The 12,934-nt window shown below is 35.8% G+C and overlaps 1 protein-coding gene across 2 annotated transcripts; it reads left to right on the top strand.

Moving 5' to 3' along the window:
- The first annotated feature begins 6,142 nt into the window (after positions 1-6,142).
- On the top strand, positions 6,143-9,237 carry LOC109153718 (chorismate mutase 1, chloroplastic). Of its 2 annotated transcripts, none has more exons than XM_019301610.1 (6): positions 6,143-6,539; positions 7,402-7,624; positions 7,707-7,793; positions 8,268-8,411; positions 8,534-8,626; positions 8,743-9,237. In XM_019301610.1, exons 1-6 carry the CDS (start codon positions 6,355-6,357, stop codon positions 8,977-8,979), a joined length of 969 nt encoding a protein of 322 aa, XP_019157155.1. In that variant the 5' UTR covers positions 6,143-6,354; the 3' UTR covers positions 8,980-9,237. The 2 variants fall into 2 exon arrangements, with proteins under 2 accessions (XP_019157155.1, XP_019157156.1); XM_019301611.1 differs by lacking the exon at positions 8,743-9,237 and adding an exon at positions 8,684-8,727 and having other exon boundaries at positions 8,534-8,648.
- Positions 9,238-12,934: the final 3,697 nt, after the last annotated feature.

Here is a 12,934-nt window from a genome sequence, read left to right as displayed (position 1 = left end):
GACTTTAAGAATTATATTACAGTGTTTGGTTGATTTAAGGAATAGAAATGAAATATGTTTTAAAAGACATAAATACCCTTATAAAAATATGTGATGGTGGCGGTGGTGCTAGTGGTGTTGGCGGTGGTACTGCTGAGTGGTGGTTCTGGTGCCGGCGGCGGCGGCGATGGTGGTGGTGGCGGTGGTGATGGTGGTGGCGGTGGTGGTGCTGGGGTGGTAGTGGTGGTGGGGGCGGCAGTGGTGGTGGGGGCAGTGACGGTTGACGGTGACGGTTGTGGCAGTGGTGGTGGGGGCGGCGACGGTTGTGGCGGTGGCAGTGGTGGGGGCGGCGGTGGTGGTCGGGGCGGCGGAGACGGTTGTGGCGATGGTGGTGGTGGCGGCGGCAGCAGCGGTGATGGTGATGGTGGTGGTGGCGGCGACGGCGACGGCGGTGATGGTGGTGGCGGCGGCGACGGTGGTGAAATAGGATAAATTTATATATATGATAAAAAAAATTAGGTTAAAGAAAGGGGTAAAAAAGGAAATAGATTCTAAAATCTATTCCTGAGCATTCAGTAATAGGCTAATACCGGGGGGGGGGGGGGGGGGGGAGGGGGCTTAGTAATAGCTATTACCTTGTTTGAGGTAATAGGCTATTACCAGGAGGTAATAGAAATGGTTACCAAACAAAGGAATATGCCTATTACTGGGAATGCTATGCCATTCCCGGCCTATTCCGTGAACCAAACGGGCCATTACATTGTAGTATCTGTTCATATACTTTCTCAACCTATTGAAACACAAAAAACCAATACTACTTTCTCAACCTACTGAAACACAAAAAACCAATACTACTTTCTCAACCTACTGAAACACAAAAAACCAATAACACCTCCACTGAGGCTCGAATTCATAATCTTCCAAATAAAAGTCTAACCCGAGTACCATTAAACCACATAGTCTTGAAATGTTAATATTTACTTAATATATATGTATTTTAATAATTTCTTATATTTCTTATTTATAATCATCTTCGGTTTTGTATTTTATATACAAAATATTGAATTTAATTTTAATAGATTTGTGTAAGGCGGAAAATGTAGATGATGTACCATAATTAAAGATAAAAAATTTAGAAAAAGATGTTGTCAATTTTTTGTTTTACATATGATTATATGAAATACTGAAACTAAAGAGTTTATTAAAAAAAAAAAAAAGATATTCATGTATTAAGTAAAGCTATAACATAGCTTAATGATTTGTTACTTCAAGACTAAAACTTCAATTCGTTTGAAAATGAAGTAAAGTATTTTTGGTTTTTGTTTGGACTAAATGAGTAGTATAAGATAATTAAAGGGCTAAAAACATAATTTTTCCTTTTTATATGTGAAGGTAGGTAGATTATACTTTGGTTTTTTGTTTGTCTTTTCTTGTTCTAAGGCCATTTTCAAGGAGACGTCATATCACCAAATCGTCAAAAATTTTGGCATAAAGCGGCAAAAAAAGGACTCCAATGGGACGGCAAAACACCAAATAATTTGGTGTCGATGAACAGTGCCGCGTCATATATGGCGCGGCACTGTTTATCCACGCCATTTTCTGGACTACTTTTAGATGATCAAAGTCTGATATGCTCTTAATCTCATTCACGGGACATACTACTGCAACCAATTCATTTACAAAATCTAGCACAAAGAACTCATTTCTTCTCCAAATTCAACGAAATCAAAGCCAAAATGTGTGTCAAGACGGCCCCGAGGTTCTGAGCCACAAGGGTCCGCGACTCCTGGTCCAAAACGACACGTAGCTGAGCCACAAGGGCCCGACCACTGCACAAAATCTTCTTAACGGGGCTTAACGAGACCCGCTCCTTGGTCCGCCAAAAACACGGCTCAGGGCAACGACCCTCTCCTAGGGCCGTCCCCTAGAGCCGGTCCTTCACGGTGCTAGTCAACAGCCTCCACTGAGGGCCGTTGGCTAGGCCCGTGATGCTTACTGGTGACACTGTCTGTGCACCAGTGGACTTCTTTTCATCTGCAATAAAAACCTCAAGCAATTCCAACACATCCAAAATATCAACAACACTTCATAACTCAACAATAGATCATTTAATTGCTCAAACACTTCAATAAACTAGCATTTTTACTCAAAAATAGACTTCACAGAGTCTAGAAATAGCTTCGGGAGTCCATGGATTATACCTCTTCTTGTTCTTCCTTCTTGTGTGGGTTTCAGCCTCCACTCTGCTCAAACACCACTCCATTCACCACCAAGACACCTCAAACAACAACACAAACCAAGCCTAATAAACCTCATAGATGGAAGGCAACATGGATGGAAACCTTAAGGAAAAGAGATGAAGGGATGAGATGAAAACTTAGGATCTTACTGTTATTTTGCTTCTTCTTGTAAATAAAAGCCCAGACTTGGTGAGGAGGCAAGGAAAAGAGAATCAAGAATGAGCAGATGAGATAATGAAGCTTATAAAGGGGTGAAAAATCCTAGGAAATTCTCTCATGATTGGTGGGTGGCAAAATGGTAATTTTTTGTTGATTCTATAAAGCATCAAACATAGATGGATTCTTGTGGTCAACCATGCTTCATGGAACAAAGTCTAAAATCATAATTTAAAATAGGTTTGGGGTCAAAAATGCATTTTTCCAAAAATACTTTCTAGATAACCACTCAGTTTAGGTTTCTCATATTTCTCCCGGTTTCACTTAGATTGACTTCTGGATCAAAAGCTTGGTACGTGATGTACCCGAAAATCTAGGATTTTAGATTTAAAATAAGTCCCGGCGTCGAATTTACTTAAAAGTGGCTCAAAATAATTTATTCAAACACCGATTTCATCGCAAAAAAATTTATAGAGTGAAAATGGCTATTTTGAAATTTCTTAAAAACGAATTCATAACATTAAATTTTGGGTTGTCACAATTAAGTACAGCTATAACATAGCTTAATGATTTGTTACTTCAAGACTATAACTTCAATTTGTTTGAAAATGAAGTAAAGTATTTTGGTTTTTGTTTGGACTAAATGAGTAGTATAAAATAATTAAGGGGCTAAAACATAATTTTTCCATTTATATGTGAAGGTAGGTAGATTATACTTTTAGTTTTTGTTTGTCTTTTCTTGTTTTAAGGAAATTGTACATGATGTTTAATGTATATTAGATTCTATTTTTGCCATTATAGTGTTTTCTCTCTAGCCTATGTCTAGGGTTCCGACCTTCTTCCTAGGATTTCCTTGGATTTTCGACAATTTTGGTTCATCTTTCCGGTCAGTATCGTCGGTTTTCTCTTGGCTCCATCGCTTCTCTCTGGTCTCTACGTTTGCATGGCTTTGTCAACAACGAAAAGGGGTGTAGCTGGGCTTACTACCCGTTAGGCGGACATGGTTCTTGAGGATGAGGATGTGGGGTTTGAACCGGTGGGCGAGGATGTTGGCGTGGTTGCTGCTGTTTCGGAGGAGACTTGGGTTCTCGTTAGGCGGTTCTTGACAACCAAGTTGGTAAAGGTGGAGTTCATGAGGCAAGTAATGGCATCTGTGTGGTAGCCTGTGAAGGGAGTGCAGATACCCCTAAATCCAGCCAAACCTTTTTTTATTTGTCTTCTACCACTGAACTGATATGCAAAGGGTGTTGGAGGAAGGCCCTTGATCGTTCGAGAACAACACACTGGTCTGTAAGCAGGTTAGGGATGGGGTTTTGCCGACGGACATGACTCTTGACTCCGTGGACATGTGGATTCAGCTTCATGATCTACCGTTGGGCTATACGTCAGACTCGGTTCTTGAACAGGCCGATAACTTCATTGGTTCGTTTGTTAAGGTTGACGATAGGTCGCGGGGGCGCCATGGAAGACCTTCTGTTGTATCCGCGTCTTGATCCCGGTAGCCAGGCCATTAAAGCGTCACATGAAACTCATTAAACGGGATAAGTCGAGCTGCTGGGTGAATTTCAAGTATGAACGCCTTCATAACTTCTGTTTCTTCTATGGTTTATTGGGGCATTCGTACAAGTTTTGCTTGAAGGCGATGGATGCGGCTATCCCTATTGAACAATACCCTTACAGGGTAGACTTGCAGGCTGGGGTGAACCAGGGACCGCGGGCTGTTGGGGACCGCTGGTTGGTGTCGTCAGATGGGAAGGGACGGGTAGTGGAGGTTACGGCTCCAATTGAGAGTGGCAGCGTGATGGAAGATAGGGGTGTAAACGAATCGAATTGAGTCAAATATCTCACTATTCGATTCGAATTCGACTATATATTTGAATATTCGTATTTGTATTCGTTTAATATTCGAATCTTAAATTGAATTCGTATTCGATTCGACCAATTTATTCGAATATATTCGATTCTACTCGAATATTCGAATTCGAAATGCCTAACTTAATTTTTTACAAAATTCTCCAATAAATTAATATAAAATGTAATAAAAATTTATATCTAAATAGCATAAAATATTCGAATACTATTCAAATCGAATTCTCTCTAATTCGTATTCATATTCGAAAAAAAAAAAATTTGAACCGAAAAAAGTATTCGAATTCAGATTCGTATTCGAATTCGAATCACGAATCGATTTTTTTTTTATTTGATTTGTTTACACCCCTAATGACAGATGATGTCGTTCAAGTGGTTGGTCGTCGGGGAGAGGATGCATGCATTGTGGCAGTGGCAAAAAGGCGTAGGGAGGCTTCCAGTATTGGTAGTAAGCGTTAAGGGGTGGTGAGCGGTGATGTAACAATGACAGAGGTCTCAAAAAACTTGTTCTTGGCGGGTTATGGTTCCCAGACCCGCCCATCATTATGAGTACGATCAGTTGGAACTGTCGTGGCTTGGGCAACCACGCACAGTTCGAGAAATTGTGGACCTGGTGTCTCGTAAGAAGCCCGTGTTGAGCATATAACCATTAATGTGCAATCTAATTATCAGCTTAAGCTTTTAGTTGAGATGGAGCACCTGCTTTAATTTGGTATCAGAGCCAGACCAAAGGTCATGGGTTCGATAAGCGACTACGGTCCACGTGTTGCTTGGAACACACTGCACACGTGAGGGTGCGTGTTGAGCATATAACCATTAATGTACAATCCAATTATCAGCTTAAGCTTTTAGTTGAGATGGAGTACATGCTTTAATTGCCCGAGTTTATTTTTTTAATGGAAACCAAGGTGAGGCGGATACATGCTGAGCGTCTCCGCGTCAAACTTGGCTTCGATGGTCTCTTTTATGTTGATAGTGTAGGCTTGGATGTTTGGCTTTGCTATGGAGGAAGAACTATACGGCAAAACTCTTAAGTTACTCAAAGAATCATGTTGACGTGAAGTTAGTCTAGGTAGTCTTCCGTGTTGGCGTATGACATGTTATTATCGTTTCCCGGAGCAGAACATAAGACAGGAATCATGAGACTTACTCAGGTCCCTAGCTGGTAGATCTTTGCTTCCTTGGGTTGTTGTAGGAGATTTCAATGATCTTCTATTTTAGCACGAGAAGCGTGGGGGAACCCCATCCTGATAGCCTCCTTCGTGATTTTCGGGATGCTATGGATGATTGTGGCTTGTTTTAGCTGCCATTGAGAGGTTACATGTTCACTTGGGAGAGAGGTAGTGATACCGTGGATTGGATAGAGGAAAGGCTAGACAAGGTACTGGCAAGTGTGGGTTGGAGAGATCAGCTGGCTAGTGCGAGTGTGGAGAATATCATTACCCGCTCTTCTGGTCACTTTTAAGTTACGAGCTTATTTTTGATACATTACCAAACAGAGCTTATTAGTGCTTAAAATAAGCTCTGCTAAACAGACTTTAGGTGGAAGAAAGATAGTGTAGGATAGAAGATAAAGGTTCTTATAAAGAGAGTGATTTTTTGTCTTCAAATATGGGATTCACAGAAAAAAAAATCTGATCTCTTTAAATGTGCGTTTAGCGCAAGCTTCGCACTACACGCACCCCTAGACGCGTAAAACCTTTGTTTTTAATTTTTTTAATTTTTTTTTTTTTGCATAACAATTACTTTTTTTTAATTTTTTTTTTTTTTTTTTGTTCTCTTTCCACTCTCATCGTAATCTTTTAAAAAATATCTAAAATATTATGCGTAATGAAGATGCTCTTAACGTCTTCCACAATAAGACAAGATAGCACGAATCCACAACATAAGAGTGACTCCGTTGGTATTTGGTGGATCGCATTAACCTACCCAATACTTCATTTTCAACACCTACCACCAAAAAGGAAATGACTCACCCACGCAACCACCTCCGGACTTCCAACTTCAATTTTACTTTAGGCGTCTTCTGTGTTCGTTCCACCAACCCTCCTCCTTTCCCACCTTCTATCTGCTCTCGGAAACCCATCGTCTTCCTCCGTCTTCTGCCACAATGGAGGCAAAGCTGCTTAGGGCCACCGCCTTTACCGTTCAAACCCATAATATCTCCCGCTCTTCCAGGCTCACCACCCTCGCCTCTCACCATAGATGCCGTAAAGATTGCAGCTTTCGATTCCCCAATTCCAAGGGATTAAAGAATCGCATTCGCTCTGTCCAAGCCGTTGCTACTTCTCCCGGGTAATTTTCGTTTCTTTATTTCGGGAAAATTGCGATTTTGCTTTTGATTTGGTGTCTGGTGATCGGTATTTAATGCATAGGAAAATATTTGACTCTTTATGACTTCTAGATTTCTGCATAAAAGCTGATTTCTTAAGCAATTTGCTCGCAAGCTCTCAAGGAGGGCATACATATTCTAAATTTTGATTCTTGAAGTTAATGAAAGTAGCATATTCAACTTCAATTTCAAAGACAGCTCAATAACAACATTCAATGCAATTTCAAGTATTTCCTACTTTTTCATTGATCTAATATTCCAGAAAATTTTGTAGTTTATAACAATGCAGAAATGAATAATCAATAATTTTTGCTTGGTTTACTCAGTTATGGAGGAAACCTTTTATTATAGATATACTTGGTGGTTTATGAAGGATTATTTTGAGTTTCAATTGTTATTTGTTGAGAAGTCATTGGAATCAATATGTAGAAGATTTTTCATATGCTTTTTTGATACATATCAACCCAACTCAATAAATGTAGGAGCTAAATTTTTAGACGAATCTATCTAGCAACGAGACCATGATATCATGTAGAGAAAACCCACTGACCTAGATGATGTGAGCTATCTAGAAAGTCGTTAATGATATTATACAAGCCTAGGATACCTTGCGAATTCAAGAAACCTGGGCTATTTGGTTGTTAACACTTGCAGCTTTAAATTACTCATGGAACTAATTCTTTGATGTTCTCAACTTCAGATGAAACATAAACATGTTAGTTTAAAGGTAGAGTTTTATACTATACTGCTTTGAGCATGCAGGTTACGAGTATGAGAGATGCATTTGGTTTTAACATCTTACTTTTTTGGTTTATCCTTTTTTAGAATGGGAAAGAAAAGTAGAGTGGATGAGACAGAGAGTTATACTCTAGATGGTATAAGAAGTTCCTTAATTCGGCAAGAGGATAGTATTATATTTAGCCTTGTGGAGAGAGCTCAGTATTGTTACAACCCTGACACGTATAATCCTGACGCTTTTCCAATGGAAGCTTTCCACGGCTCATTGATTGAGTACATTCTTAAAGAAACTGAGAAGCTTCATGCTAAGGTATATATATATCTTGATTTTGTTCCTCTGTAAGGAAATTGGGTGTTTTTGTAGATACTTTTTTGATTTGTTGGATGTCTAGGTTGGAAGGTATAATAGCCCTGATGAGCATCCTTTCTTCCCAGATGAAGTGCCTCAACCCATGTTGCCACCCCTTCAATACCCACAGGTAACTTTAGATGAGGGGTTTTTTTTTTTTTTTATAATGCATTTGAATTGAATGCTTTCCTTTATATCTGATGTCCTGGGAAAAATTTAATGATTGATATGCAACATTTTTCCACTTTCCTTTCTAGAACCCTTACCGGGCGTTTGGTTGGAAGGAAGGAATTTGGGGGGGAAAGGAATTGTAATTCCGTAGGAAAAGAATAAGGTGGGAATAACGTAGGAATTCAAATTACATTGTTTAGTAGGCAGGAATAGAATACTGGGAATATAAAGGGAATAAGTGATATAAAGACTAAAATACCCTGGCGTAATAATAATAAAAATAATAATCAAGGGTAATGTTGTAATTCAATGTCATGCTGAGCGTTTTGTACTATCTTTTGCCCCGTTTATTCATTCAGGCATGAATTTGTGTGAAATCTTACCAATTCGCTTTGTATTTTTCCTTCTACTTACCTCATCAGCCTTGTTATAGGTTCTGCATCCAGTTGCTACTTCAATTAATATCAACATCAAAATATGGGATATGTACTTCAAAAATCTTCTTCCTAGGTTAGTGAAAGAAGGCGATGACGGTAATTGTGGAGCAACTGCAGTTTGTGACACTCTTTGCCTGCAGGTACAACTGCTCATAAAATTTTTATTTTGTTGAAACTGTTATCTTAATCTTAAAAAAAAAAAACGAAGGAAATGTAAAAAATAAAAGATAGGCTTTAACAATTCTGCCAATCCGGTATGCAGGCGCTCTCGAAGAGAATTCATTATGGGAAATTTGTAGCAGAAGCAAAATATCAGGCATCACCAGAAGTCTATAAAGCTGCTATTGTAGCACAAGTAATTTTCATTTCCTTTCATACGCTAATTCGAGACAATTTTGTGGATATTAGTAGCTGCTATTTGTGAAAAGGCTTGAGAACTAACTGTCAAGTCTGATGATTTTCGGGTTTCAGGACAAAAACAAACTGATGGAACTGCTGACATATCCTACGGTCGAAGAGGCAATCAAAAATCGGGTAGAGGTGAAAACGAGAACTTATGGGCAAGAGGTGACCATCAATGAAGGGGGAAGTAAAAGCGATCCGGTATACAAGATAAACCCAAGCCTAGTTGCTGAACTATACGGGGATTGGATCATGCCATTGACCAAGGAAGTCCAGGTTCAATACCTATTAAGAAGACTCGATTAATCAAATGTAAATGTTCATTGCCACTAGTTCCATTGTTGAACTTACAGTAGTTGATGCTATCAGGTATGTATTCATAGAGGTATTTAGTTTCCCATATAATACATTGTTTGTGGTTTTGAAATATGGCACTGCTTACTTGTAAACTGACCTTCAAATACAATGTGTACCAATTGTGCTATTGTTCATATGTTTCTTGAGACAGATCATCTGCTTGAGGTGTATAATTTCAGTAGTCCTGGTCTAGTTTGCTTTGGTCTAGTTATCCATTTAATTTCATTATTAATAAAGAGGGTTAATATGCAATTTTATCATTTGATTATAAGATTTTACAGGGAGTGGAAAATTACATATTGGGATAAGAGACTTAAATGACGAAATTATATGTTAGTCTTTTTTATTAAACATTTAAACGAAAAACAAATGGGTCACTAATTGTGATAAACAAATAAAATGCAATGATGTTGATTCGGGCAGGACACATACACACACACACACACACACACAAAAAAAAAAAAAAACAGAAACAAAAACAAAGAAAAACCGAACGTGTTTGGTTGAGTAATCGGGATCTTTCATCACTAATGTCGGTGTTCGCGTACTCTTTGAAAAAAGTCATGAAATAGAAAAAATAATAAGTGAATTTTGGAATAGATGAAATTCTTAAATTTTTATTTTTAATAAAAGCCTTCGATCCTTGTTTCTTTTAGGTTTTCAGTTGCATTATGATGGTTTGTTTTTGAACTTGACTTAAATTGTATATTATGAACTTTTAATATTGATTGTACCGAGTTTTTGTATAGCTCGTATTAGGGATACTAGCACACTAACACAAATCATTTTATGAATAACGTAACTAGTATTTTCTATGCGCAAAAATAGGTGTCAATAATAATATACTCAATATTAACATTTTAGTTATGTTAAAATATTTTTAAAAATAATTGTATATGATTTTTTTAAAAAGAATTCATAATTGTAAAATTCACATTATATTAAATGTATAGTTGATAATTTGGGTAAAAATATTGTATAATTGGGTAAATTTATCGTATAATTTATTTATTTATTTTTTTTTTGAAAAGGAACAATGAAATACTATTAACTAGAAACTAGAAATAATATGAGAAATACACCAAGGAGGGATGGAGACCTACTCCCTCAAACTAGTATATGAATTGAGGCCCTTGCTGATGTATGAGCCCCTTGCTGATGTATGAGCAACCTGGTTCGCTAATCAACTAACATGACGAACTAACCTGTTCCTAATAAAGGAAATAATGCTTTTATAATGATTTCTAACTAAGCATGTATAAGAGTAATCAATAGAAACTTTATGGAAACCTAAACAAAAGTTGAAGTTGTCAGATTCTAAGATTGTGTTGTTAAAGTACATATTTTAGATATGACAAATGATTAAATATAATTATGGTAACATTTAATATATACTAAATGAAGTTTAACGGTGTACGATAATTTTGTTTGATAAAAATGATAGTACAAAATTTGTAGTGCAATGTACAACTCAATATAAAGCATAAAAATACATACATAAAATCATGGGTAATAACATTGCTTTACTTTTATAATTTTTTTTTTTAATTTAGATTTTAGATATTTATATAATAATAATAATAATAATAATAATAATAATAATAATAATAATAATAATAATAATAATAATAATAATAATAATAATGTAAATCATTTTTTTATAAATTTAATACTTATATTTTAGGAAATAACTAACTAATCTAAAAAAAAAAAACTAATCCATATTAATTAAAATTTAAATAAAATCAAATTTATTTGTTATATTACTCCAATATAATGTTTACATATATTATTATTATTTGTGAATACAAGAAAATATATGGTGGATGCATGCACATGGTAATAATAATAGGAAAAGATAACAGAAGTTATAACGGTATGATGTATTTTTGTTCAATAAATTGTATGCCACAACTCTTATACCACAATGTATGAAGAAAAAAAAAGTAACTGAAAAATAGACATAAATGAAGAATACCAACCTTCATTCATTCTATCATTATGTTCAACGTGAAAACCTTAGGCTACAAAAAAAAAAAAAAAACCTTCATTCACTCTTATAACTCTGTATACGGTGAAAACCCTGAACTCTTATAATAATAAATAATAATAATAATAATAATAATAATAATAATAATAATAATAATAATATTATTATTATTATTATTATTAATCTTTATAATTATTATAAATTTTAATTTATAATTTTAATTTAATATAAATAATAATTATTATCATCATTAAAATAATTACAAAGTAATATTTTATAAGAAATAACTTCTCAGTAGATTATGTTCATTTAAAAGAAAATAATTAAACAGAACAAATACACTTTTATGATTGTCAAGTTAAATATAAATGTAAATATATATATATATATATATATATATATATATATATATATATATATATATATATATATTTCTAACTTTCACTCATACACCAAAAGATGAGAATGTTTTCCAAAAAATATTTTTCATATTTCTAAACTGACCCTTAAAAAATTTTTCTATCTCAAAGAAAATTTTAAATTAATATGTTTCATTGCTATTAAAATCTTAAACTTCAATGTTGCCCATCAAACATAAATATTAGTACGTAACGAGTACTAATAGCATCTACATGACTACAACCAAACAAGGTAGCTCACCAAAAAAAAAAAAAAAAAAAAAAAAAAAGCATCTACATGACTACTGATAAGTGCTTATTTGTCTATATTTTTGCTCCTTTCACTAAGCCATTTTGTTTATTGATCATTCCAAATTTCATTAGATTAGGACTAATTTGTGTTATTTTGCAAGGAATTTGGTTTGAAAAGCTTTGGAAGCAAAAATGAATATTTTCATGCATTTTGAAGGACATTGGAGTCAAGTGGAGCATTATGGATACATTTAGGGTTCATGGGAGCCAAGGAGAAGCTAAGGTGATGAGCAAAACACTTCCAAGAAAGCCTAAGAGTGGTGCTTGCAATGGTCTTGGTCATTTGGGCAAACCAAAGCAAAAGAGAAGCAAAAGATCATGCAAATGCAATTCCTGACCTGTACGTCGATGTCTTAGTTTTTGGACCATATCTCGAGCTACAAATATCCAAATTAAGTGATTCTTGCGCCATTTGAAAGAAGACTTGAAGATCTACAACTTTCATGAAGACACCGAAGCCTAATTCTGAAGACAAAAGGGTCAAAATTAGCCTGCAAGTCGAAGTTCTGTTGCAGATCAGCACTCGACGCGTCGAGAATTACTCTCGACGCGTCGAATCTTGGCAGAATGTCGCGATTTACATTCTGTAATTTCTCGACGCGTCGAGAATTACGCTCGACGCGTCGAGCCCCCGTCTCTGCTCTATTTTAGCTGAGTTTTCACTCATTTGTACTCGGTTTTGAACCCCATTCGAACCCTAACTATTTTCTACTCTTTCTTTTCATATTTTAGTATTAGATTAGGTGTAGATTTAGGTTCTTTATCATATTTCAAGCTTGTATTGAAGGATCTACACTTGGATTTCAAGATTCTACCATCCATTTTCAATAGAGAAGCTTTCCTTCCTTTTATCCCTTTCTTTTGCAAGATTTATGTTTGTTACTTATGCTTTTGTGTTCTTTATGTTATTTAATCATGAGTAGTTAGTTTATGGACTTGAGTTAGGGTTGTATTATATATCTTGATGCTTGATTTGTGATTATTGCATAAAGGGGATTTTGCCTACCTAGGGTTCTTGAGTTTATGAAGGATTTGTGTTTGTATTTTGTTAATGCTTGGTGTACAACATTCATTGACATGTTTTGGAGGATTATTGGCCTCAATGAGAGTTGGGTCAAGATTTCAAGCCACTCCTTGCATAAATCCGATTTTTCCTATGAAAATGGGAGAAATTGGGGGTTTTAGATGCTTTGTGTTCTTGAAG

This window comes from Ipomoea nil, unplaced genomic scaffold, assembly GCF_001879475.1.
Source record: "Ipomoea nil cultivar Tokyo-kokei standard unplaced genomic scaffold, Asagao_1.1 scaffold2516, whole genome shotgun sequence".
NCBI classification, from domain to species: Eukaryota; Viridiplantae; Streptophyta; class Magnoliopsida; order Solanales; family Convolvulaceae; genus Ipomoea; species Ipomoea nil.
The sequence above is the reverse complement of the archived record's forward strand: the minus strand, read 5'-3'. Positions and strand labels throughout refer to the sequence as shown.

What these genes read in the sequence shown, in the direction of transcription:
- LOC109153718 (XM_019301610.1), top strand. Translation starts at nt 6,355, where the DNA reads ATGGAGGCAAAGCTGCTTAGGGCCACCGCCTTTACCGTTCAAACCCAT. An exon ending in GCCGTTGCTACTTCTCCCGG is followed by an intron (nt 6,540 to 7,401) that starts GTAATTTTCGTT and finishes ATCCTTTTTTAG; the next exon opens with AATGGGAAAGAAAAGTAGAG. An exon ending in CTGAGAAGCTTCATGCTAAG is followed by an intron (nt 7,625 to 7,706) that starts GTATATATATAT and finishes TTGGATGTCTAG; the next exon opens with GTTGGAAGGTATAATAGCCC.